This window comes from Thamnophis elegans, chromosome 9, assembly GCF_009769535.1.
Source record: "Thamnophis elegans isolate rThaEle1 chromosome 9, rThaEle1.pri, whole genome shotgun sequence".
In the NCBI taxonomy this organism is placed as follows: Eukaryota; Metazoa; Chordata; class Lepidosauria; order Squamata; family Colubridae; genus Thamnophis; species Thamnophis elegans.
In genome coordinates, this window is record NC_045549.1 from 11,027,705 (window position 1) to 11,053,838 (window position 26,134).

At 45.3% G+C, this 26,134-nt stretch overlaps 1 protein-coding gene across 7 annotated transcripts in view; it reads right to left on the reverse strand.

The window, feature by feature from the left end:
• Positions 1-26,134, reverse strand: part of SEC31A (SEC31 homolog A, COPII coat complex component) — a 76,549-nt gene that overhangs the window by 17,977 nt on the left and 32,438 nt on the right. For 2 of the 7 annotated variants that reach the window (XM_032223926.1, XM_032223925.1), the window contains exons 17-24: positions 25,314-25,440; positions 22,828-22,973; positions 21,435-21,608; positions 19,469-19,642; positions 14,474-14,563; positions 13,502-13,625; positions 7,662-7,967; positions 2,717-2,755 (exon numbers count right to left, since the gene is read on the reverse strand). In XM_032223926.1, coding sequence (XP_032079817.1) covers positions 2,717-2,755; positions 7,662-7,967; positions 13,502-13,625; positions 14,474-14,563; positions 19,469-19,642; positions 21,435-21,608; positions 22,828-22,973; positions 25,314-25,440 — 1,180 coding nt within the window. The remainder of the gene's footprint in view (positions 1-2,716; positions 2,756-7,661; positions 7,968-13,501; positions 13,626-14,473; positions 14,564-19,468; positions 19,643-21,434; positions 21,609-22,827; positions 22,974-25,313; positions 25,441-26,134) is intronic. The other 5 variants (XM_032223927.1, XM_032223928.1, XM_032223930.1 and 2 more) reach the window with 5 other exon arrangements.

A 26,134-nucleotide genomic window follows, 5' to 3' on the forward strand; every position in this document is an offset into this window, starting at 1 on the left:
CCGTCCTAAAAATAATCTGGACGGTACCCAGTACTCAATGTTCTGTCCTTCATTCATTGCAAGGGTTGTTCAAATAAAAACAAATAAGGCATTGGTTGCACAACGATGCCGTTTTTCACCACAGCCTTTCAGAGTAACTGCTATAGTTTTTTTTTTTTCCAATCGTGAGGTTATCCGATCGCGTTTTTTTAAAAGCTAAAACAGAACCGGAGGCTATAAATGTGCAAAGAAAATGTGAGAAATGCACCAAATGAAAATCGTTGCTGTTGGCCTTTGTGATGACGGAACTGTACATTTAGCAACAAAAACCATCAATTCAGTTCACGTCTAGGTCTCCGAGAGCCACTCGGCATAAGAAGCATCCATTCCGCTTTGTAAGAATCTCAGCTTCGTTTTTCTTGCTTTTAAGAATGAGGGGAATGTCAAAAAAGCACTAAGGAAGAGAACGTGACCAGCTTTTGGTCAAAATGCAGGGATTGGCCACTTGCTGGATTTAAGCTGACCAATGATTCAGCGTTCTGCATTCCTCTTTCATCAACTAGTCCAGGGGGCCAGCAAACCCGTGGCTCTGAAGCCGCATGTGGCTCTTTCATCCCTCTGCTGTGGCTCCCTGTCGCCGGCCAGCACCACAATTTTGAGAGGAGCTTCCGGTTGGGAGGGGAGGAAAGCACAGCGCACCCGGAAGAAACTCTATGGCAAGGGGCGGGTTTTCTGGTTGGCTCCACAATTGATAGGGCTTTCGGTTAGGACAGGTAGAGGAAAAAGGATGCCGCACTAGGAGGAGACTCTATAGTGGGGGAACGGGACTTCCAGTTGCCTCCAGAATTGAACAGGGGGCTTCCGGTTAGGAACTTGGTGGCTCTTTGAGTGTTTAAGGTTGCCTACCCCTGAACTAGCCAACAGAATATAACAGAATCTCAATAATTTGTAAAAGGGTGCCAAAACTGCCATGGAATAGGGGAAACTGAATTTTTCCCTCCAGCAGATGGAGCCTTGCCTGGCAAATGAGGGGACTCGGAATATACAAATTATAATTCCTGGCAATTGCATCTTTTAAGCTCCCTGATTTATTGTTTTTCACAATATAATGAGAGGAGAAGCTTTTTTTTGCTTCTTAGAAATTGGAAAGCCACTTTGGCTGTGCTTCCTGCTTCTCTTTGAAATCTAAGAGCTGGCTATATAAGTTATGTTCTGCAAACACAATTACCTGGCTCCAAAATTTTGTCTTGGTACCCCAAACATAGGGACATGGGGACAGCCCTTTCTCTATGACAGGGGTCTCAAACTCAAGACCTGGGGGCCAGCTCTGGCTCGTAGGGTACTTATTTCTGGCCCACGGGGCCTCCCGGGAGATAGCAAAGAACCAGCTCACGGTGCTTCAGCCAGTGAAAATGGGCCCTGGAGCCCCGTTTTCGGCTGCTACAGCCTCCTGCAACCTTCTGTCAGTGAAAATGGAGCTCGGGAGGGCCGTATGTGTTTTCACTGGTAGAGGGTTGCAGGAGGCTGTAGCAGCCGAAAACGAAGCTCAGGAGCCCAATTTCACTGGCAGAGCGCTCGGGCCACCACAGGCGCCAACAAGAGTGATGTCGGGCTGGCCACACCCCCTCTGGCCACCCCGCCAAGGTCAAACACAACCCTGATGCGGCCTTCAAGGAAATTGAGTTTGACACCCCTGCTCTATGACAATTTTGGATCTCTTTGGAGGTTATTCCAGCCTGGGCATTATTGCTATTATCATTATTATCTACAAGCGGTGGAATGAGTTGGCCCCAGATGAGAATTTTCATGATTTTTTTGCTTCCTTATCTTTTTTTTGGGGGGGGGGGGTGTCTACTTGAGAAAGGAACTATATGTAGTCCTCAACTTACAACCATTCCTTTAGTGACTGTTTGAAGTTACAACGGCACTGAAAAAAAGTGACATACGACCGTTGCAGCACCCCCATGGCCACGTGATCAGAATTCTCCTGCTTGGCAAAAGGGATGCATTTATGATGTCTGCAGCATCTCGGGGTCATGTGATCACCATTTGCGACCCTCCCAGGTGGCTTCCAGCACGCAAAGTCAATGGGGGAAGCCAGACTTGCTTAACGACCATGTCGTTCACTTAACAACTGCAGGGCTTCACTTAACAACCGTGACAAACAAAGGTTGTAAAATTTTGACATGACTCATTTAACAATCGCCATGCATAGAGCAAAGGAAATTCTGATCCCAATTGTGGTTGTAAGTCAAGGACTACCCATCTTAAATAATTTCTGCAAAATTATTTATTTGCATAAATTACCCAAATAATTCCATCTTGGGCAGCACAATTTCTATTTTAAAAAAATGTCACATATATTTTCCAGGCTAGGGGTACTATTCTAAAGATTGCATTTCTGTCTCTTCGGTCATAACATGTAGTTTGAATTTTCTTGCTTGTACAATAGCTGATTTACTCACTATAGACTGGATATGAATCTTTTGCAGAAAGATTATTAAGAACTTCATCATCTGTTTTAACAACTGATCAGAATCTTGATTGGAAAACCCAGGTTAGTTACTTTATTTTATGGTCATTTTCATTTAAAAAATGCCATTGGAGGTTAAATTTTGTTTTAAATTTGCTAAATTTTAAATCACTCAGAATTTGAAAGAGCGATTGCATGCAATGCTAGATTCAAACTTGTTAGAGCCTTTTGCTGTGTTTCATTTATTTTTACAACATAATTCACCTTGCAGGAAACTGGCTGGGTCTTGTAAATAATGATACTCTGCAGGTAAAATAAAAAAAACAACTTAGGAGATATTTTAAACTATATATTACAAACGATTATTCGGTATTTCTTTTTTTTTAAGCTTTGTACTTGGAGATGCAGTAAACACCACAAAAACCACATTCGCACCATCCAATGTGCAATGAATGTACATAATGCTCTCAGCCAGAATGAGGATTCCTTATTTGTGGTTTAACATGTTGTGCAAACTCAGCCACTGGAGATTAGAAAGCTCGGTTGATGGCTCAGACCTAGTGGGAACCATTTAATTGTACAGTAACTCAATAAAAAAACAAGAGTTAATGAAATTATGGTTTGCTGTAATATGCACCATGGAGTGGGTGACTTCTATTTCTTATTACTGAAATGGAGATGGGAAGGAGGGTGCGCTAAAAAGGAATGTGCTCTTCTTAAAATCCTCCAGTGAGGAAGCATCTACAACTTCTGAAGGCAAAGCTGTTCCACTGATTAATTGTCCTTACTGTTAAGGAAGTTTCTCCACAACTGCAGGTTCCTTCTCTCCTTGATTAGTTTCCATTCATTGTTGTTAATGATTAAAATGGCTATATTAATAGCTATAGAGGACATCAAGAACACAGGGTTTTTGCTTAAAACTAATATTATTTTAAGTATTATTTAAGAGGTCGCTAGCTAATAAGCAACCATGACATGACCCTATTTTTGGCAGGAAAGGAGTTTAGGTCATGCCTTTGGAGTCAGACAGCAGTGAGGCAGACGAACAGCTGGAGCCTGTTCCCAGTGTGCGCATGCGCGGAGTTGTCAGACGAAGGGAACAGCTAAGGAACAGGGGTTGACTTTGGGAATAAAGCCACAGGTGGATGGTGAATGGCCCCTCTCAGAGGGAATAAAAGAGGAGCGAATGGGGAGTGGAGTTTGCAGGAGACAATTAGTTCATTCCTGCATTCTTGCCAAGTATTGCGGCGTCTGAAAGATATCGGCCTGGCCACTTTCCAAGCCTGATAAAGCTCGGTAATTGTGAACCATCTTGAAAGACGGTGGGAGAGGAAAGGCTTTGCTGGAGAGGAATTCACTGTAAATGAAATAAAAGGGGTTTATCAGGACGAGGACTCGGCTGTGTGCCGCTGGGGAAGCCTAGATTAGAATACTATTAGACTTCGTGATTCACTCTTGAGCCATTTATAAATCAATTCCTTTTAGACGTTGGGGTGGATCTGCCAACAACACACCTCCACGTGTATCGATGCGGAAGTAAGTCCTACTGCTTTCATTGGAGCTGACTTCCAGGTAAATGAATATAGGGTTACATACCCAGCTTTGAACAGTTGAAAATGGGAAGTATCTGCCTCTCACTATATAGCCAGTCTAGTCCTAAGAAGACTCTGCAGGCTGAATCAAGGATGGCTAAGGTTAGACTTCAAATCCCAGGAATTGAAGTCGGGCTGGATAGAGATTGTGAGTTTACAGCTTGGGGAAGCTTTTTTGAGACTGTGAATCTGCTCAGCATCCTAACTGTTTTCCCTTGTTTCCAGGGAAGGGCATCCATCTTAAATCCACACAAAGAAGGCACTTGTAGAAGGGGTAACACCTCAACGAAGCCTTCACTCTAATAGATGGACAGAGGAAATCTTTTCCCACTGACAAATCAGGCCCTCCTCATTTTCCACTTAGGGCAGCGGTGGTGAACCTTTTTGACACCAAGTGGCCAAACTGAAACGCAGGCGCATGTGCCTGCTGGCGCACAGGGTCCTGTTTTTTTGGCCACTTTTCGGGCTGTTTTCAAGCCATTTCTGGGCTGAAAAATGACCCAAATAATTGCCTGAAAACGCCCCCCCAAAAAACATGTGGTTTTGGAGCATTTTTGGCTGGGTTTTTTGGGCCGTTTTAAGGCCATTTTCCGGTGCACAAAGACCAGCGCATCGGAAAACAGAAGAGCAGCTGTCAACGGCCCACGTATCCAGTGAGAGGGCCCTGTGTGCCACCTCTGGCGCGCGTATCATTGGTTCACCAGCACGGACGTAGGGTATTATCCTTTTTAAAAAATGAGGAAATATTAAATTACGTCAGTAAAGGAACAGGTCTGTTGTTATGCATTAAAATGTGCCCAAGACCAAAGGGGGAAAAAAGGGGGAACACAAGCAAGGAACAAAAGCTTTTAAAAGCTCATTCTTTAAAGCCACACCTTGTCTATGCCATGCTTAGCAAACTCAGACCAGCAGATGTTTCATCATGCACATGCGCTTCTGTTCAACCCCTGGTGGGGAAACTGCATTTCTTAAATCAGAAGTTCTCAACCCTCGGTCTATGAACTAGCACCAGTCTGGGGCAGGCCAGTAACCGTGCCCCACGAAACAGCAAAACTCCATCTGCCTTATGAGGTAGCACATGAAACTAGATTCAAGGATAGAATCAAGATCACGTGAAGGGTTAATACCACTTTATAATGCCCTGGTAAGGCCACACTTGGAATACTGTATTCAGTTTTGGTCCCCATGATGTAAAAAAGATGTGGAGACTTTAGAAAGAGTGCAGAGAAGAGCAACAAAGATGATGAGGGGACTGGAGACTAAAACATATGAAGAACGGTTGCAGGAACTGGGTATGTCTAGTTTAATAGAAAGAAGGACTAGGGGAGACATGATAGCAGTGTTCCAATATCTCAGGGGTTGCCACAGAGAAGAGGGAGTCAAGCTATTCTCCAAAGCACCTGAGGGCAGAACAAGAAGCAATGGGTGGAAACCAGTCAAGGAGAGAAGCAACTTAAAACTGAGGAGAAATTTCCTGACAGTTAGAACAATTAATCAGTGGAACAGAAGTTGCCTCCAGAAGTTGTGAATTCTCCAACACTGGAAGTTTTTAAGAAGATGTTGGATAGCTATTTGTCTGAAATGGTATAGGGTTTCCTGCCTAGGCAGGGGGTTGGACTAGAAGACCTCCAAGGTCCCTTCCAACTCTGCTATTGTATTGAAACCACACCCACTCCGGGACATGGAAAAAAACCTCTTTCCATGTAACTAGTCCCTGGTGCCCAAAAGGTTGGGAGCCCTTTGATTTTAATGGCCTTTCTCAACTGCCTTGCAACTGGAAGGCAAAAACTTCCTTATCGGTGAATATATATTAACAGTGGGTCACTGGCTAAATATAGAAGTGGCCAAAATTGTGGAAACCTTTTGGGAAAAGTGTATTTTTGAGGTTTGAGGGTTAATAACATCATTTTTTTGGAGTAGTACCATAAAACTATATATCAATGGGAAGATTTAATTTAATCAAGAATATAATGCAACATAGTTTGTTCAATTATCAGTATTCTATGAAAAGTTATAGCCAAATAACCAGAAAAAGGAAGAACAACTTGCTTAGTGTGATATCAGGTAGCTATCCTTCATCTGATTGTAGCCAATGAGCATGAGCGTTTAGAGAGACAATCAGGTGTCATCTTCTTTTGGCAATGAGCCAATCAGGTTGCCTAACTATTAGCTGACATGATGATAATTTTTGTATAGCTTGTTTTTTTCTACATGTTTCACTTTTCTTCTTTATAACCGCTATTCTAATAGCAAATCCTTCATAAAAGTTATTGCATTACATTCGGGAATTCTGGGAATTCTGGGAGTTGAGGTCCACAAGTCTTAAAGTTGCCAAGCCTGAGGACCTCTGTTCTATGAGATGGGTTGTGGGCTGGATTCAGACATCATACTGGAGTAGTTGTGAAGCCAATCGTACAGGCTCCGACACCAGATCCTGGTTTAAAATAAAACTGTGGTTTGGCATGATGCGTGAAATTAAATACTATGCCATAATTTGGTCTACGTCTTCAGGTTGGAGAAAGACATTTACATAAGTGTAAATTCAAACCTCTTGGAAGGAAGGAGGAGAATAAACATGTTGGTAATTAAAAAGAGCAGCACGCTAATGTCGCAGCAAGGATTCATGGCTGCTGAGCCACAGATTGCAAATAATAGCTAAACAATACCAAAATAGACAAAAGAGCCAGATTTTCCTCTTCTTCTCCACTCTCTTGAAGCAAACAGCTTGTTGCTCCTACAAGCTGCTGATTCAGAGCTGCCAACTCTTCCCGACAAACACACTGGCTTGTCTCTTGGTGAGCAATTGTACGGTGCCTTTTAACCAAGAAAAGTTAATGGAAGCTGCTTTTTCCTAAATATCCCATAAAGCAGGATGGGGTGTGTGTGTGTGTGTGTGTAAACTCAAGGCCCATTAGCCCGATTCGACCCGTAGGGTGCTTAAATCTGGCCTGCGGGGTTGGCCTAGAAATATCAAAGGGCCGGCCCGCGGTGCCTCTGCTGGCCACGGGGGGGGGGAGGGGGGTACATGGCTCTTGCGTGGCCCATTTTCGGCCTCCCCAGCAGCACTCTGCCAGCCAAAAACTTTTTTTGGCTGGCAGAGTGCTGCCGGAGGCCGGGGTGGCTGAAAATGAGGCAGGGGGCTCCACGTGCGACCCCCCCATTCCCCGTTTTGGCAGGCAGGGTGCTGCAGGAGGCATCCGTCCCATCCCTGCCCCCCGCCCTCCCGGCCCATGGAGGACAACTACAATGCTGATCTAGAAATCCTGTTTGACACCCTTGCCCTAAAGAAGCAGGGAGGAGTGCCAACTGCAGCCTAGCTTGAGAGCGGCCACAAATCTAATGTCTTAATTGCTCTGAACAGGATCTGAGGAAACATGGGATGCTAGGCGGCATGCAAAGAGGGCAAGCCCTCTGCCATTGTCAACATGCGCCGTGTTAAACCACAAGACAAGATCACCACACACACACATGCTACGTTAATAAGTAGGTAAAAGGCATCCTCTCTCAATATGCAATGCAAATACACCTCTCACCCCCCCGCCCACCCCCCGGCAACCCTTTTAAGCGCAGACCCGTTCTTTGGGAAGCAGCCAACTCACTGGTCGCGGTCTCTGTACCTGTTGGTCCAGGAGGCAACGCGTACGACGGCAGAGAAGATGGTGGCGCTCCTGGCCGGCCATGCTGGAAGGAGGCACCGGAAGTAGGGGGAGGAGGAGCGGGAAGAGAAGAACTCGGATTCAAGCTGGTTGGAGAGGCCTGGGGCTGGGAGGGATATAAGGGGGGAGGCATGGCACCGGCAGGGTTAGAGGGCATGTAAGGGGGGTTAGAGGTAGGGTAGGAGGTCGAAGTAGGAGGGGCCAGAGGAGGTTGCTGCGGCTGATAGAGCGACGGTCGAAAAGAATACGGTTGGGTTGGTTGACAAGCTACGTTGGAGAAGAAAAAGAATGATGTTAGTAAGGAAAACACACTAACTACTATTCCTAGTAGTCCTAGAACTAGTAGATACTAGTAATACTAGAACTAGTATTACTAGTAGTCCTCAACCTACGACCACAATTGAGCCCCAAATTTATGGGAGAAATTTGTTAAGTGCATTTTGCATTTTATGGCGTTTCTCGCCACGTTTGTTAAGTGAATCATTTCTTCTGCTTCCTAGCGTATTCCCGCGGGTGCAGGGTCCGCTTTTTGGATCCTTGAATGCCATGTTGCTCGGTCAGCTGTGTCTGCAGGGTGCAGGGCGGCGGCTTGCCTATCTTTGTTGATGGTGTCTTGTCATCATCTCTGTTTTGGACGCTTGTGAGATCGCCGGCTACTGTCTTTGTCAGCCCTGGCGCTCTCAGCGGCTGCCGTTCTGTTGGTGGGGAGACTGGGGCGTTTCGTTGACTTCGATTGCTGATGTCAATTAGGGCGGCTTTCGGAAACCTGACACCACAATTGTTTCCCTGCCGCGCCAAGAGCTTGAAGGACCTTCGGATCCTGCCGTGACTTTCATACGGAACGGCAACAGCGCAGGTGTGGCAATGTAAACCAGCATTGTCTGTCACGTCATCGGAGTATCTTGGGTGTATTTCGCACGTGTAGGAGAGGACAGGCCACAGGAGGGTTTAAATGGTGGAGGGAAGTACAGAATTACAGGCTTGACTTTTAATTCACTTGTGTTTTGCACTGTGTGTTTGTTGGAAGTACCGGAACAGACTTATAAAGATCACATTTACCACGAGCTGCCTGCTTAATCGTTTGTTTTCTTTGCCTGAATGGAAGCTTGTTAGGAATATAATTCTAATGGTTGGATTGGCAATATATAAATCATGTAACAATGCTATACCTGTTTCTTTAAATCATACTGTAAAATGTGATTGGTTGCTGTTTTCCTCAATCGGCCATAAGAGGGAGCCAGAATGACTATTAGCTGTCTCTCTGTTCGTTAGATGCTGGGCTGAACTGATCTGAGTGCCGTGAGCTATTGTAACTTTTGCAACTGCTAGCAAACTTTGAGTACTGAAATGATTATATGATACTGGACTATGTTATTTGGATTATCTCTTAACTGAAAGAGGTTGATGACTGACTGTCTTATCTGTGTATGACTTGGACTGTTTGATGGAATCTGATACCTCTATTTCCACGAAAGTAAAAGCCTATTTAAACTGCAGTGTCTCTTTATGCTGGTTTGTGTGTTCTCCAACACAACTCTCACAACGCTTCTCTGAATGCACTCGCTCTCCCAACGGGGAGCTTACCTAACAAACCTGAGTCTTTTAGTTGGTAGGCAGTTTTGGCCACGGCGGAAGGTGCTGCTCTCTGGACATGCCCATACCAGCGGAGTCGGCCTTCCCTCATCTCCTCTATAATTTGTGCCACACCAAAATGTTGTCGAATGATGCGGTTGAGAAGGAAGATGCCCGATAACCAACGGAGCCTTCTCATTTCCATGGCACGGAGAGAGCTTTCGGTTCCTGTTGTTGCTGCTCAGCATTCAGTGCCGTACAGTGCAACAGGGTGGATGGTTGTCTTGTAAATCTTAGATTTAAGACGGGTTGGCATCTGTCTGTCACATAGCACCCCGGTGAGTTCTTGCCAGCGCATCCAGGCTGCAGTCACCCTTGCTCGCCCTTGTTAAGCAAATCACTGCCCTATGTAGATTAGTAACGTGGCTGTTAAGTGAATCGGGCTTCCACGTTGACTTTGCTTGTCAGAAGGGTGCAAAAGGGGATCACAAGGCCCCAGGAGGCTGCCACCGTCATAAATATGAGTCAGTTGCTAAATCACGTGGCCATGGGGATGCTGCGAAAGTCATAAATGTGAAAAATGGTCATAAGTCACTTTTTTCCAGCGCCGTTGTAACTTCGAATGGTCACTAAATGAACTGTTGTAAGTCGAGGGCTATCTGTGTCTGCCATTCTTTCAGATGACAGGTAATCGTTGATTTACACCTGTACGTCCAGTGACCATTTGAAGTTTCAACGGCACTGAAAAAAGTGACTGATAAGCAGTAAGTGACCTTCACATTGATTACTGTTGCAGTATCCCATGGTCACATGATCAAACTCCGGGCACTTGGCAACTGGCATGACAGCTGCACTGTCCCGGGGTCATGTGATCACCATTTGTAACCTTCTCAGCCATCTTATCTTTGTCAGGGTTCCAAATAGCATCCAAAAGTAAATCAGAGTCCAAGGCAAAGTATTGCTCAAAGTTCCAATTTATGAAGAGAGCCATGTTGGCACATCTGGGAAAACCCGAATCTGGAAGCTTCCCGGTTTTCCCCACCCAGTTGAAAGTTCAAGATCTTGCCCCCACACCCACCAGTCCATCACATGGTCCAATCTCCCACTGCCATGCTGGCAGTTCCACCCATCCACTTCCGGTCAGATGCAGAGGTGCAAAGACAAAGGATGACCTTGGCTTTCTACAAGGAATGTTGTTATGGCTACATAGCATCTAACTCTGTACAATCCCCCCCTCCCATTTTCCCACAATAGAAAATGCACAATAGAATAATAGAAAGTGTGGCAGGCCAAAGACCCAAAAGAAAAGATGGCTGCAGGCCTGACAATCTTATCTTATGACAAGTCAAATCAATATGGGGTGGGGAGGGGAGGCTGGTTTACTTAACTGTATGATCCTGTTAACAACTAGTGATTCACTTAACAACTGTGGGAAAAAGGTTATAAAACGAGTCCAACTCACTTAACTGCCTTGCTTAGCAACAGAAATTTTGGGATCCATTGTGGTCGTATGCCGAGGACTATCTGCACAGACCTCTAGACAGGTTTCTGTTTTAATAGTGAAAAGCCACCAGAAGGAAGTTTTAAACAGAATTAAAACATCCACATACGAACAAGGCAGAACTTACTTTACAGCTTTATACTGGTTTAGAAAAAGATATTAATCACCCAAGGTCCGTTTTCCCCCACTTTTGAAATGCAATAATTAAAGTCAGACGTATAATCAGTCAGCCTAAAAGGACAAAATAGTTTGCCTAGAATAAAAATTGCTAGGCTGTGAAGAATTGGTAAATTAATTATTGATTAAGTTAGGGAGGAGAGGGAGGGGGGGGGGAGAAGGAAATCATATGAATTCTCACTAACCTGCAGCTCTCTTGACTGCAAAATCTATATTCATTTTTTTAAAAGATGCCCTGGGGGGAGGGGGGGAATTAATCAACTAGAGCTGCAAATAACATGTATCCAAAACAGGAGAGGAGGAGAGATCTGAGCTGAATTCCGGCTCAGTCAGAATCCACCAAGGATACGCCCAGCAGCTGCACTTTATATGGGGCTACCCTTGAAGAGTGTTCAGAAGCTGGCATAGAATGTAGCTGCTTAGACGGTTCCTGGCACCCCTGGGGTGACACAGCTGGCTAGGGAATTCTGGGAATTGAAGTCCACACATCTTAAAGTTGCCACAGTTGAAAAAGGCTCAGTTAATCTATTGAACAGGGAAGGCCACGGCAGAATATTCGGCTGTCTTTGACTGTCTAAGCCAGGGGTGTCAAACTCAGGGGGCCGCATCAGGGCTGTGTTTGACCTCGGAGGACCGGTGTGTGTGTGTATGTGTGCGTGCAAGGTGGATGTGGCCAGCTCGATGTCACTTGTATTGGGGGCACCTGTGGTAGCCAAGTGTTAAGGCAGGACTTCCCTAAGACCCTCCCTCATTTTCATTATAACCTTCCTTCCTTTCTTCCCTCTTCATTCTTTCTTCTTCCTTCCCCTCTTTCCTTATTTCTCTTTCCTTGCTCTGTTCCCATCTTCCCTTCTTTTTCTTTGTCTTTCCTCTTTCCCTTTCTCCTTTCCTGTCCCTTCTTACATGTTCAACACAAAAGGGGAAACATTTCTCCTTTTGATTTGGTTTTAGTTTGTTTTGCTAGCCTTCGGCCAGCGAAAATGGTGCTTGGGGGGGCACGGTCCTCTGGGCCCCATTTGTGGCCATAACAGCCTCCCGCAGCCCTCTGCCAGTGAAAATGGAGATTGGGGGGCATGGTCCCTCGAAGCTCTGTTTTTGCTGGCAGAGGCACCGCGGGCCGATCCTTTCCAGGGCAGCCCTGCGGGCCAGATCTAAGCAACCCGTGGATTGGATCCAGTCCGCGGGCCGTGAGTTTGACACCCCTAGTCTAAGCGGTGCCCAAGAACCAAAATCGTTTTATCCCTAAAAGGGGCAATGCATTATAACAAAAGCTGCAAAAATTTATCCTTATCACTTCTCTGTTCCAGAGATGACACTTTTAAGGAACACCAATAAAGATAAAGGTTCCCTACACATGCGTGCTACTAGGTCCCGACTCTAGGGGGCAATGCTCATCTACATTTCAAAGCCGAAGAGCCAGCACTGTCTCCGTGGTCATGTGGCCGGCATGACTAAACGCTGAAGGCACACGGAACGCTGTTACCTTCCCACCAAAGGTGGTTTCTATTTTTCTATTTGCATTTTTACGTACTTTCGAACTGCTAGGTTGCCAGAAGCTGGGACAAGTAACGTGAGCTCACTCCATTACACAGCACTAGGGATTTGAATCGCTGAACTGCTGACCTTCTGATCGAGAAGCTCAGCGTCTTAGCCACTGAGCCACCACATCATGGGTAGAAATACCAATAGCAACATAGAAATCAAAAAGAAACGATGAGTGTGGGAGAGCTCTTTTTAAAAAATAAATTAAGACCCATGATCTCCCTGTGCCTCAATTTTCTTGGAGAAGAGAAAGGGTTAGTGTTGTTACATTATATTACAGTTATGTTCGATTACACTGGTGGTTGGCACCAGATAACATTGTTGTGGCCCACCAGCGGACAGCGGCAGCAGATTCGGACAGAGGTTGGAGAGGAACATCGACCAGTCCTGGAGTCTGGGGAAGGCTCTGATGAGGGCTCTGTGTCGGAGGCAGAGAGGGGGCCAGAACAGTCTGACAGTTATCAGTTGCCTTTGGAGTCGGAGATCACTAGGGCAGAAGAACAGGTGGAGCCTGTTCCCAGTGTGCGCATGCACTGAGTTGCCAGACGAAGGGAACAGCTAAGGAACAAGGGTTGACTCGGGACTAAAAGCCCAGATGGATGGTGAATGGCCCCTCCCAGAGGAAATAAAAGAGGAGCGCAAGGGGAGTGGAGTTTGCAGGAGACAATTAGTTCATTCCTGCATTCTTGCCAAGTATTGCAGCATCTGAACGATATCGGCCTGGCCACTCTCCAAGCCTGTTAAAGTTTGGTAATTGTGAACTATCTTGAAAGTCTGTGGGAGAGGAAAGACTTTGCTGGAGAGGAATTTGCTGTAAATTAAATAAAAGGGGTTTATCGGGATGAGGACTTGGCTTTGTGCTGCTGGGGAAGCCTCGGTCAGAACAAACATTATCTTTAGAAAGAGGGGTTAGCTTCGAGGAAAACAAAAGCAACAGATTATCCTGTATTTGCTGAGTCGTTTTAAGGAATCCAGTATGCGAAATCCAGAGAAGACAAAAGCTACTTACGTTGTGGGCACGGTTGCCTTGTGTACATATTGTAATCCGGATGGGCAGGTTGATGATGCGGTGGCATATGGGGGTTCAGGTCCTTCTGCATAATAAACCCTGGAGGAGGAGGTGGGTTGTCTCTCTGAGGAAGAAACGGGAGAGGGGAGCGGGAAACAGAGAAGTTACGCCGTGAGGGGCAGCCCAGCAGAAGACCTGTCGCGGAAGTGAAACGCTCTGATCTCAGCTCGCGCATTGTTATTCCTTTCTACTACTGCGTTACGGTAAGGTTTTTGAATTTAAAGCAGGGGTCTGCAACCTTGGCAAATGTTATGACTTGTGGACTTCAATGCCCAGAATTCCTCAGCCAGGGAAGTCGTAATTCTGGGAGTTGAAGTCCACAAGCCGTCGTGCATGCGCTGGCTGAGGAATTCTGGGACTTGAAGTCCACAAGCCGTATTTCTGGGAAATTGAAGTCCACAAGTTGTAACGTTGCCAAGGTTGCAGACCCCTTGATCGAAAGCATTCAAATGTGATTTGCCAAGAAGCTTAGAGTCTCCAGCAGCAACATTATGGAATGATTATTGGGTTGGCCAGGGAGAGGGAGAGGGGAATGGATCCATTTCAAGACTTTTATAAACCCATTTTATAAAACAAGAAAGCCATTTCAAGCAATCGGGGGGGGGGGGGGGAGAGGGAATGGGAAAGGAGGATGAAACAATTCAGGATCTTCTGGGACACAATTTAAAAAAAACCCAGGGGTGGTTAGTTGATCTCCAACTCCATCTATCAGCTGACATTCAGCAGTTATCTTAAAACCGAGCGATATTTGGGGCAGACAAAAGATGGAGAAACCCAGGATAAGCCTGAAAAGGCATTGGGAATTATTAATAGTGTGTTTAAAAAAAGGGGGGGGAGTGCCAAGGAACACGGCATGAGGTCTGCAGGAGGAGAGAGCAGGTTCTGCTCAAAGAGGAATAATGAATGTTATACCTGTGTCTCAGAGGGAGAGGCTGCAGGAAGGCTGGGAAGGGCAGTGGGGTTTTTGTTACTCCAGGTAGTAACAGTAGGGGCAATTCTAACCTGAATTGAACAGAGAGATACCAATCATGGAAACATAAAATAAAAAATAAAAAAAATAAAAGGAAGTGAAAAGCCAAAAACGTTTCAGACAGCCAGACTGCTCAGGAATGCACTAACAAACTTTCCAGTCATTTACAGCAGGGGTGAAATTCGGCAGGTTCTGACAGGTTCTGGAGAACTGGTAACGGAGTACCGTATTTTTCGGAGTATAAGACGCACCAAGGTTTTGAAGAAGCTGAGGGAGTGGGCCAAAAACAAGCAATAAAACAGCCCGTTTTTTTGTGAAAACTGGCCCATTTTTAAAATAAAAAAATGGGCATTAGGAAGCTTATAGAGTGCTCCTGGGGATCATTTCTGCCTTCCCCAGCCCCCAGGAACTCTCTGAAAGCCTTCTAAAAGCTATGCACAGCCATTTTAGGGAAGGGGGCGGGGTTTCAGGAGGCCAAAAATGCTGTGTATAAGACGCACCCAGATTTCCAGCCTCCTTTTTGAGGGAAAAAGGTGCGTCTTATACTCCGAAAAATACGGTAGTTTGGAGAACCAGCAAATACCACCTCTGGCTGGCCCCAGAGTGGGGAGGGAATGGGGATTTCGCAGTATCCTTCCCCTGCCACGCCCACCAAGCCACACCCACAGAACCGGTAGTAAAAAAATTTGAATTTCACCACTGATTTACAGTTATTGGTGGAAGACACCTTCTCATCCATGCAAGGAAACGAGCAGCAACAGGGAGACGACGGGAGAGACTAAATATACCAGCAAGCAGCTAATATTTACCAGAACTGCCAACTCTTAAAGAGTAAATTATTCATGCCACGAGTGCTAAACGTTTATACTGTTTGCAGCTCATGCATTTTTCTCCACTGACGAAAGGTAAGCAGCAAAGCTAGAATTGTCATGCTGAATATAACACACGAAGAGAATTAGATTAGGAATGTCTTGCTAATGTCCGTTCCCCCCACCCCCCAAAAAAGGGTGAAACATGAATTCTTTGGAAAGGACCTTCTGCTTTGAGACTTTAGTGCGGGGCGTGGCACAGAGCATTGTGACATACATAAGAAAAGGTACAGCAAACTTTCATGCAAGACAGTGGATTCTTTTGTGTCCATCACAGTTGCTGGAATTTAGTGTTAAGACATGGGACAAGTGTGGAGGGGGGAGCTATGTGTGTTTGATAAAGTTGCTAAATGGGGTTAGATAATTAAAACAGGCAAAAGGGAAACCATATGGGTGTCATTTAAGACCAAGTGGGTTATGTTATGTTTGTTCTCCAGGACGAAAGACAAAACTCAAATCCATCAATTCTCAGAAACAAAGCACATTTCCCCCTCTTCTGTCAGATAACATTTCCTACAGTGCTGCGATGTTTCATATGCAGACTAGCGGAAGCAAAAAGAGACATCATGGGACAACTGGCAGAGTGTAGAAGCCTCGTCAAAATCATTTAACCATTTAATCAAGCATTTAACTTGATTAAAATTGGTGTTATGCTTATTTCCACATATAGCACAGAATAATAGATTGGAAGGGAGCCTTGGAAGTCATCTAGCCTACCGCCCCTGATTGGGCAAGAGACTCTATAGCCGTGATGGCAAACCTACGGCACACGTGTGCTGGAAGTGGCACGCAGAGCCATCTCTCTCCGGGTGTGCCGGCTGTCGCCCGTTGCTCTTCCGGGTTCCGGTGTACACTTTGCGCTGGCCTTAGCGCACGCATGCATGCCAGGAACCGGAAGACCAGGTGACTGGTGAGCATGTGCACACCGGAAACTCAGCTCTTTCACTTTCTGGTACTACCCCATGTGTGCACTGGGGAGCTGATCTTCCAGTTTCTGGCGCTCCCATTTCGGCCCTCGGTGCCAAAAAGGTTCCCCAATGCTGTCCCTATGCCATTTCAGACAAATGTCCGTGGGGTCTCTTCTTAACAGCCTCCAATGTTGGAGCACCTACAACTTCTGAAGCCCAGCCATTCCTCTGGTTCCATCTTGTGGTGGAAGCACAAGAAAACTACTTATAATCTCTGCACGAGTGGCTTTGCCCAGTTAAAGAAGAATAAAATCTAATCCTGTATCCCACCCCACCCAAAAAATGGGCAAAAAAATATCCTGGCCTGTCTATCTGCGTGACATAGCATCCACATTCTCCATCACTGCAACACCCATTTTAGCTTCCACATTAAGAGGGGCCTCTGGACATCAAAGGTTGCCCACCTTACCTTTATGGGCATTTATTTTGCCATCCAAACCATTCCTCAGCAAAATAATACACTTTGAGCTACCCAGAATTTCTTCTGTATGATTAAATGCTCAGATTGTCCCTTTTCTGTGTTTTTCTCCCTTTTCCCATCACCAGATGACTCCCCATCAATCATAAATATATTCTGCTGGATTAGGACTGCTACTAATTAGGAATCACCTTTAAAAACTGATTGTTGTATTCGTGTGTGATTGTGGGGTCCTTAAGGGTGCTCTCTGAGCTTGGTGGTTTTCTTGCAGACGTTTCATTACCAAACTGGGTAACGGAGTCAGTGCAAACCCTAACCTTCACTAGCACTGATGATGTTACCTAGTTTGGTAATGAAACGTCTGCAAGAAAACCACCAAGCTGAGAGAGCACCAAAGTTCTCTCGGTTTAATCTTGAGCCACAAATATTCTCTTCAATCAGTGTTATAGGGAGTTGTTGCTTCTTCCTGCAGCCATATGCTGATAAAAGAAGGCTGGAACAAGGCTGGCCTCTTATATGGAGCTGCTGTAAACTCTCTTACACTTAATTTGCTTGCAAGAATCATAGTCTTCTGCAAATCGAAATTTCCTGATCAAATGGTGCAACTCAATTAAGGACGTCAATGGGGAAGGGGACAGAGGGAAGGAACATGGATAATCAAGGATGGGCTTTATGTTGTGGCCTGCCAGTAACCAAAGGAGCTCAGACTCAGACAGTGAGGAGGTTGGGGAGGAACATGGGCCAGTCCTGGAGTCTGGGGAAGGATTGGACGAGGGCTCTGTGTCAGAGGCAGAGGTGGGGCCAGGGCCGTCCGACAGTTATCAGCTGCCTTTGGAGTCGGAGATCAGTGGGGCCGAAGAACAGCTGGAGCCTGCTCCCGATATGCGCATGCGCAGAGCCACCAGGAGAAGGAAACAATTAAGGAAGAAGGGTTGACTCAGGAATAAAGGCACAGGTGGATGGTCAATGGCCCCTCCCAGAGGAAATAAAGAGGAGCAAAAGGGGAGTGGAGTTTGCAGGAGACAATTAGTTCGCTTAATTAGTGTGATGCTTTGTTCGTGACTCTAGAGACTCCTTGACAAGTATTTTCTTGTACAGCCACTGTGTTTGCAAGATATCGGCCCTGCACCTCTCCAAGCCTGATAAGGCCCGTGGTTGTAAATTCACCCTTGAAAGGCTGTTTGCCAGGACTTTGCTGGATGTGAATGAGAGGAATTCACATTAGCTTAATAAAAAGCGGTTTTTGTCGGGACAAGGAGGCTGCTTCGTGATTTCGTGAAGCCTAGGTCAGAACAGAATAACAGAGTTGGAAGGGACCTTGGACGTCTTCTAGTCCAACCCTCTGCTCGAGCAGGAAACCCTATGGTCAACTTGCAAAGCATTCCTGACCTGCTCTCGAGTTGCCATAGGCAGAGGGATGGGGAACTGAGCCTCAGAGCTGCAGCGTGGAATCACACCTCAGTCAAAACAAAAGCACATTCCAAGCCATCTCTATGTTAAGGCCATCTCCACGGAGACCCACAGCGGCCAGAGGGAGGGACTTCTACAACTCTTGAAATTGCTTCGTTGGGGAATGTGACTGATGACATGCCTTGGTGGGAGGGGGGAACAGGGTCAGAGCCCGGACATGAATTAAGTGAGGTCAGAGTTGGCTTCACTTGGAACGTGCCGATATGAAGCTCCTAATAACTGGATTTCTTTTGAAGCTTGGCTCCAGGCTCGTGATTTAAATAGGGCATCGGTGGGAACCCTGACACCTATCGCATTTCAGACAAATGGTTATCTAGTCTCTCCTTGAAAACTTCCAGCTTTGAAGCATCCACAACTTCTGAAGCTTTCTTGGAACTGCTGAAAGGACTGTGTTGTAAACTGGAGATAAATGATCCAGTCTACAACAACAGTCCTTTCAACAGTTCCAAGAAGGCTCCACACCCATTTGCACCACTCAAATGACCTGGATGGCACAGATAAACCTCCAGGTGGCCTTAACAACTCACTAAAAGGAATGCAAATGACTAGCGGTCTGCAAGGAATATAAATCCTTCCACTCCCCACCATCCAGTCAAAGCTGAAGAAGCTTCTTGGATGAGAAGTGAAACATCTTCGAAGAAAAACCAGAAAGTCCAGTTGCCTCTTGGGGGGGAAAAAAAAGCACCTTTGGAACAAGTCTATAAGTCTTAAAGTTGGCAAGGTTGGAGGCCTCTGATCTACAGAGTCTCCAGAAAAAAACATTGAGCCAAGTGACATGCTATATATAACATTTTTGGGGCAAGGCATCTCTACTAAACGCCAATGGACTAAGCTTTATTAAAACTGAAGATCCAGAGGGGAAATTAAAGCAAGAAACGGATAAAGGGAGAGCTCTTGCTGACATTAGCTGGGGGCAAAATACATCACTATTCCAAAGAGCCTTTCAAATTAGTAAAACCTTGACTAGCTGCTGCATGAAATCTCCAGCAGCTTCACCAGGCAAGATTTCCAAAAATGTCTCTGGAGCGAGAGTGCAAGGAACACTTTCCCAAACTGAAAGTAGGATAACAAGCTCTGATATAACTGAAAGTGGGATGACAAGCTCTGATTTAAGAGGCACACTTTTGGATAATTTTGAGCAGACCATCATGCAGAAGCACTAAAATGCTGTGACCACCGACATAAGGGTGGTAGCCGAAGGGGCCTTTTTACCTGCGGGTAATACTGCGGAGTTGGGTTTTGCGGCATCTGCATCTGGCCAGGAGCAGGGCCACTTCTCCCCTTGGTTGCTGGTTGCCTCTCGTAGGGCGCTGGGGTTGCCTCCGGGCCCCTGGGAAGCTCCCCCTGCGCTTTACAGATTCTGTCCCGTAGCACCACGATGTTGGGCTGGCAAAGGGCAAAACACCCAGTTAAGCAGATTCACTGGAGCAGATCTATCTTTTTGAAAAAATACTTTTTATTATGCATTTTACTTTATTCCACATCGTATTTCCAGTTTTGAAACAACCGTGTATTGGCTGTACCAAATCCTTTTTAAATATACATAGTATTATAGTAAGATTGAGATTGTCTTGGCAACGTTTCGGCAAGGTCTCATTCGCCATAAGCTGAAAATACCAGCCTGAGGTATTTTCTCTCTCTCTCTCTCTCACACCCACACCCACATACACTGTGTTTCCCTGAAAATAAGACAGGGTCTTATTTTCTTTTTACCCCCAAAATAAGCGCTTGGCCTTATTTTCGTGGAGGTCTTATTATTTTTGAGGTGCAGGAGGCGGCGAGCGTGGTCACCTCATGGCTGCTGCTGTGTTGCAATATTTTCAGGGGAGGGCTTATTTTAGCATATGCACTCAAAAGCTTGATTGGCCTTATTATCCGGGGAGGTCTTATTTTCAGGGAAACGGGGTATTATATAGAAAAAACAATTGCTACCAACCTGCTTTCCATCGGGGACCTGTACACTGCATGAGTCAAAAAGGGGGCTGTGAAAATATCTACAGACCCCCTCACATCCTGGACATAAATTGCTTTAACTTCTACCCTCAAAAGGACGCTCTAGGGCTCTGCACACCAGAACAACTAGACACAAGGACAATTTTTCTCCGAATGCCATCACTCTGCTAAACAACTGATTCCCACAACACTGTCAAATTATCTACTAAGACTGAATTACTATTATTCTTCTCTTCCTTCCTAGTACCTATCTCTTTCCACTTATGACTATAACCCTGTTGCTTCTATCTTTAAATTTTATATTATTTTATTGGTTTCCTAGTATAATTTGATTGCTTATTGGTAACCTATGACCATCACTAAGTGTTGTCTCTTATGATTCTGGATGAATGTATTGTATTTTATTTTTCTTTATGTACACTGAGAGTATATGCACCAAAGACAAATTCCTTGTTATTTTACATTCTATACATTTAAATCCATAGTCACATACAATCCGATATTAACATTACTTACTCTGTGTGTGTGTGTGTGTGTATTATATTATATATCTATATCTATATATCTGTATTTATTTCTAGTTTGTTGATCTTCTTCCGTTATTACGTTTCTAATCTCTGCACCTGTTATCTAGCCATTTATACAATAAGTCCCATGTTGAGTAATACGCACAGGAACAGATCGATCAAGAGGATGTGTAGTTAATGTTGTCACAAAAGCCACAAAAGACAATGGACTCAGAGTAACCAGTTTGGTGATGGCTGACTGAACCTCTCATCTCTCCGGCCACCTTCAATCGGCTAATCTAGTACAGGTAGCACTTGGCTTACAAGACTTTATTTAGTCCCCGTTCAACGTTACAATGGTACTGAAAAGTGAGACTTATGATCTTTTTCCACAATTACTGCACCATCCTCTAAGTCAGGTGTTCAAAATTCTACGCTATGCAACGGACTCATATTTATGACAGCTGCAGTGTCCCCATGTGATCCCCTTTTGCGACCTTCCGCTAAACAAAGTTCACTTAACAACCATGTCACCAATTTAACGGCAGTGATTCACTCAACAACCCTAACAAGGGAGGGTGTAAAATGGGGGCCAAAGTCACTCAGCAGCTGTCTCACTTAGCAAGATTAATTTTGGGCTCAGCTATGGTCACAAGTCGAGGACTAGCCGTAAAAGGCAGAACAAGGAAATATAGACAGGCACGGTGAAGTCGGCTTACCTGGTTGGTATCAGCTGGAAGAAAAGCTAAGGCTGCAGCGATGCTGCCTTGAGAAGCCAAAAGGTTGGCATACTGGCTCATCTTTTCCGCCAGAAGGGCCCCGACAGCGTTGGCGTCCATCACCTGAGTCTGTTGGACAGCTTTACGCAAAATGACCACTTTTTCAATGAGATCCTAGGAGCGTAAAATGGAAGGAGAAAACAAACAAACAAGGAAGACCAAGCTTGAATCAGACGGATTGATGGACTCTTAAGCTAGAATTGACTTCAATCAGAATAGAGCTGGAAGGAACCTTGGAGGTCTTCTAGTCCAGGGATGGCTAACCCTTTTGGTGCCGAGGGCCAAAAGCGTATGCGCGTGCACACGCCCATAATACAATGTGTGCCCCCCCGTGCATGCACATACAATCCCCCCCACGCATGATCCCCCATGCACATGTGCACGCCCCCCAAGTGTGTACCGCCCCCCCTGTGCATGCACACAGATCTTCTATATGCGCCCCGCTGCCCCTGCACATGCAGGGCATAGACACGAAAATTAGTTGGCCGGAGGGAGGCGTGCATGCATGGGCGGCTAGACTGAGCCAGGGCGATGGCCCACGTGCCCGCAGAAAGGGCTCTGCATGCCACCTGTGATATGCGTGCCATAGGTTCGCCATCATGGTCCTAGTGCAGGGGTCGGCAACCTTAAACACTCAAAGAGCCATTTGGACCCGTTTCCCACAGAAAAGAAAACACCGGGAGCCACAAAACCCTTCCCGTGCCTATTTCCTGAGTGCCCCCAAAACCAGCCTATGTATTTGAATTAAAGGTTCTGTTTTCTTCTGCAACTTTTCTTTTCTTGGATTTATCCATGGTTGGCCTACTGGGGGTCGAAAAGCTCAATAAATTGTGTGTCGCACATTGGCGGTTGTGACACATATTTTTATCGACAGGGAGCCGCAGCAGAGGGACGAAAGAGCCACATGTGGCTCCAGAGCCGCAAATTGCTGACCCCTGTTCTAATCCAACCCCTGCTCAGTAGGAGACCCTATATTTGGGGTCCCCAAGCTATGGGCCATGGCCCACTACCAGTCCATAGCCTCTTGACCACTGGACTGCATGAGTGACTGGCCAGCGGACGCAGTCCCCTCACGCTAGTGTCTCCACGAGCATTGTGTGGGCACTAGCATTACCATGAGTGTCATGTGTGGGCACTTGCGGCCCCATTTGTGTTCTGTGGGTGATCGTGGTCCTGTTCGTACATGCGTTCATGCATGTATAGGCACCTCCCCCACGTCCTCCCCCCCCCCCCCCCCGGGCTGCCAAACCAGAAAGGTTGGGGAACTTTGGATTATACTGTGCATCTCCCAAAGACCGAGACCCAAAGGGAATTGAAAATAAAAGGGCCGAACCTGAAGAGACAGTGGATTGTTTCCATCCTGGGCTTTAGTCCAACAGGAAACTAGCTTCTCCACATTTCCGGCACAAATGTAGCACAGGCAAGCCTGGGTTTGCAAAACGCTGTCCCCTTCGTTTTCAAGTCTTGAGCCCAACAAATCTAGTTAGGAAGATGAACAAAATATACATGGGAACCAATGTGGCCACAGAATGATTTATCCAGATAATTAGAAAGCACTGGAGGCTCAGCTACACCTTCTCCCCCATTTCCCTGTCTTCATTTGCTGCTGCTGGTGCTGCTGGTGGTGGTGTGTGTGTGTGTGTGTGTGTGTGTGTGTGTGTGTTGTGTGTCAGTGGTGGGATATGACTGGGGTGTACCGGGACCTGCTGGGAACACCACATACCGTTCCGGTAAGGTGCTCTGGAAGATCCACCCGCTTGCCCTCCTTACTGGTATTTGAGCCGATCGGGGCTTTTGTGCACAGAACATACGGCGCCTGTGCGACCCTCCGCCGAGCAGCTTGAGCGTCGCAGGCAGTAAGTACGCATGCATGCATGCACGTGGTGGACGCCCGGCCCCATTGCAGCGTACCGGTTGCAACGGGATCCAGAACCCACCACTGGTGTGTGTATATGTATTAGGCATGTATATATGTGTGTATTGGATTTATGTGTTTCGCATCTCATGCGGAGGCGACTCTGAGCAGCTTACAAATATTAAAAAGATAAAACAGTAATAATAATCAGTTATCTAAAATGTATCATTAAAAGATTAACCACAACTAGAATTGTATTTGTACAACATTGGAAAAGTGAAGAGATCCCTATTGATGAGAAGGTGATCAGGAAAATATTAGAATGTGCAGAAATGAACTGACTAACGCTGACAATTAGGAACAAACTGAACACTATATGATATGGGAATTATTTTATCCATGGTTAGAGAATAAATATAGAAGTTGGAAGTAAAAGAAGGAGATTAAAGAAAAGTAGAAAATATGTTAAGATTGAGATATAAACAATATCATAATTGTTAGTATTATGATGATGAGGATTATTATGTTTAATGTCATTGTTATATTTTAGTAGAAGATATGTTAACAGGAAAAAAACAAAACAGGTTTACTATGTTAAACTATTTAATATACTACTATTCTAAGATTAGAGAATTAATATCAATGTAATGATGTTGTAAATTTTGATGGTTCTTGCACAGAGATATTTGTACCCAGGTGACAACTGTTTAAAGAATGAGGGAATGTTTATATATTTTTAAAAATGAATTGTTTTTAAAAAACGATTAAAATGGGGGCAGGGGAGAAAGGAGTATGAAGGCCACAGGGGGAAGTGGAGTCTTCTCTCAACAAATATCCAACATTAGAAATTACGTTTCATCCAGGATTATTTTTGAGGACAAATGTATGGATTAGGATAAATAAATACCCGGGCAACTCCAGGTTATCAGCTAGTCTGAAATAAGACGCTGGAATGAGAAGTAGCTTGATGAAAGCTTAACCACAGTTACAACATTGTCTGACCTAGTGTGAGCAAACCCAGGAGCTAAGGTTGCTTTCCAGTTTTGCAACTGGACAATCTGTCCCAAAAGTGCTTTTTTTCAAGAGGCAACTGGACTTTCTGTTTTTTCTTTGAAGACTTTTCGCTTCTCACCCAAGAGGCTTCTTCAGCTCTGGCAATCATTCCCCACCAATCAACCAGAGCTGAAGAAACTTCCTGGATGAGAAGAGAAAGGTCTTCAAAGAAAACACCAGAAAATCCAGTTACCTCTTGAAAAAACACCTTCGGGACAACCATGACCTGGATGGCTGAGAACCTCCATAGACATTTAACTGGAAAATCTCCTCCCAATTCTAGATTGCAACAGTTCTGGAGAGTTGGAAAGACGAAGCTATATGTATATTCCAAGTTGGGCTACTGGGCACTGATCCCAAAGTTAAAGCCGTTCAAAATCCAGAATGATTTCTCATCGAGTCGCTAGAAAAGAAGAGCTTTTACAGGAGGGCTGCCTTCGGATCTACAATTTTTTAACAGCTTAATAATGCTGTCATTTCCTCTCGGAGTCCGCATATCCAATGCTTTCAAATATTAATTCTCAGATATTAATCAGGATCAGTGCTCCTCATCAGAGACAAATTAAAGGCCATTAGTAACCAGGAGGATTTAGAATAGGAGGCCCATAAAATAAAATAGGAGGCACTATTTTTACCTTCAGGCACGAAATCCGAATGCCCAAGTTAAATAAATAATTAGTAAAGGAGATGTGCCAGGTATTATTTCCCTGGATTGAGAACATTATTTATAAGTATGTATGCATGCACATATGTATGTATGTGTGTGTGTGTGTGTGTGTGTGTGTGTGTGTGTGTGTGTGAGTGTATCTGTATCTCCCACCCGTCCACCTGCCTGCTTGCCTGCATCTATATCTATAGGGGTGGGAATGGGGGGAATAATATTTAGAATTATGAATGCCCATCTGGCTTACCACAAAGAACTGCAAATTCATCCGGCCTAGCGTAAGTCAACACAGCTGCCAAGGCCTCTTTCCAGTTTTGCAAATCGCACGACTGGACAATCTCCTTCCAGTTCTTGGTTACAACAGCAGTGATTAGCTGGAATTGGGGGGGGGTGAGGGGGGGAACATACAGACCCACAAACGTCAATAGAACCTTCAAAATGCCCTTTCTCCAAAGTTGTGCAATTTTAACTGAGTAATGAGAACACATAAAACACCCTTCCCCAAACGGCTGCTAGAATAACAGAGTTGGAAGGGACCTTGTAGGTCATCTAGTCCAACTCCGCCCAAGCAGTAGACCTTACACCATTTCTGATAGATGGCAGTCCCAGTCTCTTCTTGAAAGCTTCCAGGGATGAAGCTCCCACAACTTCCAAAGGCAACTTCTGTTTCATTGGTTGATTGCTCTGTAAGAAAATTCCTCCTTATCTCCAGGTTGAATCTCTCCTTGATGGGTTTCTATCCATTATTTCTCACCTGGCCTTCATGTGCTTTGGAAAATAGCTTGACTTTCCTCCTCTCTGTGGCAGCCCCTCAAATATTGGAAGACTGCTATCCTGTCTCCCTGGTCCTTCTCTTCTCTAGACTAGCCATGCCCGGCTCCTGCAACCGTTCTTCATATGTTTTAGCCTCCAGTCCCCTCATCATCTTTGTTGCTCTTCTCTGTACTCTTTCTAGAGTCTCCACATCTTTTTTATAGTGTGGTGACCAAAACTAGATGCAATATTCTAGGTGTGGGTCTTGCTAAGGCTGTCCCTAGAGGTGTGAAGAGTGCACCCCACAGAATTTGG